The 3,688-nt window shown below is 36.8% G+C and overlaps 1 protein-coding gene across 1 annotated transcript in view; it reads right to left on the bottom strand.

The window, feature by feature from the left end:
- Positions 1-445: 445 nt before the first annotated feature.
- MMP2 (matrix metallopeptidase 2) overlaps positions 446-3,688 on the bottom strand; it is a 33,603-nt gene continuing 30,360 nt past the window's right edge. The window contains exons 12-13 of the mRNA XM_010176050.1: positions 2,784-2,893; positions 446-1,469 (exon numbers count right to left, since the gene is read on the bottom strand). Coding sequence (XP_010174352.1) covers positions 1,366-1,469; positions 2,784-2,893 — 214 coding nt within the window. The 3' untranslated portion in view covers positions 446-1,365. The remainder of the gene's footprint in view (positions 1,470-2,783; positions 2,894-3,688) is intronic.

The raw sequence follows: 3,688 nt of genomic DNA on the forward strand, positions 1-3,688 counted from the left end.
CAGGGACTCGGTGTGAGAGGTGTGTTAAGAAGGATTTGGGCTGACTACTTGCATGATGGAATCCAGAGTCTCACAAAGCTTACCATGTTCATGAAGCTGGATAAGATCCTCGGCCAAATGGTGTCTGATCTGATGGGCAGGAGTAAAGTTTCATGTTTCTATTTCTCAAGCTTACATTCCCTGTAAGATACACATACCGCTGTGTCTATGCTGCCTCTTCCTGTCTGGGTTGTGGTGAGATAGCCTGCTGATAAGGAGAGAGAGCATGGAGAAGAGAGAGGCATGTAAACTGTTCTGAGAAGGCAGTGGGCTTCACAGAGGCATGGAACCATATGTTCATATCTTTAATGTAAATTGCTGCAGTTACATATTAGAACTATTAGAGAAAGTAACCTACTGAATTTCTGATTTCAAATGATACAAGGAAGCCTGGCCATGAGAAGCCTTGACAGTGTAATTTGATTTTATTTGTATCATTGGCACTTCATGTATGGGACATTCTTTTCTGTTTTATTTTTTTTAATGAAAAACATTCCATTAGATTGTGAAAAAGAACATTTTCTGTTGCCCAATGCATAGGCAAAAAACCTAACCAAACAAACCCCGATATTATAAAGAACAGAAAAATAAAACAAGTTAAACAATAATACTTGGCTTTTATGTATAACACATTGACTTAAAAAATCTGAGTCATTCCGTCCATATAAACAAGTTATATAGTAGTAACAAAGTGCATGAAGCAAATTGCTAAATTTAACTAAGGTATTAAAATAAAAAGTACTTTAAAACAATACTTTAACACAGTTTCTTGCCATGATTCCATCATGCATCAACACAAGTCAAATCCTGAGGCAACCTGTGCCTTTGACAGTCTTTCTGTATTATTATGTAAATAAATGGAAGTAGCGATCAAACTTGCAAAAGGGTGAAAAACATCCAAGACAAACCATCTATTTATAACAGAGTTGTATATAAAAAAAAAAATAAAAATCAAAGTGCACTGCTGGTACATCTCATTTGAGCCTTTCTGGGATGTGTGTAACACAGTCTCCAATGATCCAGTCTCCAATGATTTCAATGCTTTTGTTTAAGCACCAGGGGAATAAAGAGCGATGGATGTTCTGTTACTGGCATTACTATGACTAGCATGAACACTGAAAAATTGTACCAGAATATATACGTAAACATCTTTTGTATACTGAGGAGGCAAACACTCTTAAATTATCTGATGTGTACAGTACTGGTACTTAATGTTTTGGTGCCAGTACCAGACTGGTCCAGTAATTAGCATTCAGATCTATTTCTAATTACAGATAAGGCATATAACGAAAAAGTAAATATTTGGTTATTAATATCTCATATAGTTCAGCAACCCAACCAGTCAGAATTTATCTTGCCAATTTTAACAATCTTCAAACTCTTGTCTTCCATTTGTAGATAGTACTGGTCTTTGAAAAAGTGGGTGTATCCTGTGAAGGTAAATAAAAAAAAAGCATACTCAGATCATGGAGCACATAATTCTTGATCAAAGCTTTTTTATCCATTTGATTTAATGAACTGAAAGACTTATTTCCCAAAATATTTATACACAATAAAAAAGATTTATTTTAAAAATACATAAAAAATCCCATCTTGGAGAAAAGAGGTCTTGTTAAATAGAGCCTGAAATCAAGCTACCATTTTGTGAGCCAGAATTTTCTGGGAAGAAATATTTGCTGGCAAAATAGATGTTGAAAATGTAATCGAGTCAGGACTCGTGATATCAGAGGTGCTTCCAGACATTTATGCCTATCTGTGCAAAATATGAGGCCACTTAAAGCCATGGGCCAGGCTCTCAGCTGCAATTGATAGGAGCTTTTAAAAAAGAGCAAAATCCAACCTATTTGTGGCTGTGATCGAAGAGATTATCAAGCTCAAGTTCTGTCTGTGCTGGAGCAGGATGATGCTGAAATGGTGCTGTGACCGCGTGCTGGCACTGAGGAACCTGTGAGCTGATAAGGAGCTGGGAAACTTCCAAGCCATAGGGACTGGCCTGGTCATGCCTTCTGGTGTTAGGACATCCTGTGTATCAGGCATTGGGTGGCAGGAGTCACTTTAGTCTCTGTCTCAAACTACACCAGAAAGAGAATTCTCCACACAGCTATTTTTCCTCATGCCCAAATTGGACAACCAACATGAACCCAGATCTGAGCCTCAGGGACATCTTGACATAAAAGTGACTGCATCACAGGCTACTTTCCTCCATGTCCTCTGACATTTGTACACATAGCAATGGAAAGCAGTAAGAAGCTTCAAGACACTTAAACAAGACAGTATATAGCCTTAAAAAAACCCCTCCAAAACCCCCAAAACAAGGAAGAAAAGGAGGAAGATGCCAATAAAAGCTGTTTCTTGCCTTGTTAAGCTTTGCAAAGTGTTTGGCATCAAGGAAGTAAATGATAAAGGGTAGCAGCAGATTGAAATTAAATTACTTTCATGAAAAAGAAAATCAGCATAGCTATTATTATTTGCTTGGATAAAAATATTCAGGAGAGGTTATAGTCCCTAAATGTTTTATTTTAAAAGGTTTAAACTGTGATTACTAGGGTATTTATCAACTGATATTTAATGGGAAAATAAAGAGATAAAAATGGTTGTTTGAACTGGTAGTTTGCAAAGCTGAATGGGAATTTGGCTCAATTTGGCTCCTACTCGTGTACCACAAGAAATTAAAGTCTCCATTAAGTTTCACAGCAGACAAATAAAAGAGCTTGTTAGTGACTTAAATCAGAATTACAGCTTACCACTGTCACCAAGGCCCAGGACAGCATCGAGGTTATCTGGAACTCCATTCCAAGAGTCAGCAATGAATTTAGGGGATGCAAGCTCCATTTTCTTCTTTTCTTCATTGTACCTGAAGAAAATTATATCCCCGCATTACAAATCTGTATTTAATTTAAAATAACTTTTCAGGGAGTCCTCTGCAAATGTGACTATGTAAAACAATCAAAAAGAAATATAACAACTGAGACTGTAGCATGGTTTCTTTTTCATTATAATTATTCCCAACTCCTTTAATACCCTATGAAATTTTACATCTTTCCTTTTGGAAATGCAATTCTTGCTGAATTGAAAAATACACTTTCTAAGCAAAACCCTTTTCAGAAACGTAGCTTTAAAATTCCAAACATAATTCTGGGAAAGTTAACTTTTTTCAGGAAGCAGGCAGCATCTGAAGATAGTGGATTTTAATGTGAAATGCTGTATTTTAAAAATCATATCTGAAATATGCTTGTAGTCCATGTATTTGATGGATTGCTATTAAGTTACTAATTACTTTCCCTAACATTTCGTTAAAAACTCCTATTATTTTCCACACAGTCTCTCTCTCTCTCTCTCTATCATTGATGATCAACAGATAAATGCCAAGTTAAAAATGATGCTTTTCTTTGAGGAGGAGGGAACAAAACCCCAGTGGCTTTCACAATCTATGATTTAAAGAGGAAAAACTGAGCTGAGGTAAATCCACCCAGTTCCGTGGAAGTTGGACCTAGTGTGCGGTGTCCTTCAGGAGTGAGTGGGTCTGTCTGTGTCCACATCTGCAGATGACCACTTGTTTCATTTACTCTGTGTGCTTTACGCTGCAGAATGCAGATAGATTTGCGCAAAGCCAGTTTTACAGTCCCACAAACAAGTAATCCAGGATGTC

Source organism: Antrostomus carolinensis, unplaced genomic scaffold (assembly GCF_000700745.2).
Source record: "Antrostomus carolinensis isolate BGI_N321 unplaced genomic scaffold, ASM70074v2 scaffold40549, whole genome shotgun sequence".
Lineage (NCBI taxonomy): Eukaryota > Metazoa > Chordata > Aves > Caprimulgiformes > Caprimulgidae > Antrostomus > Antrostomus carolinensis.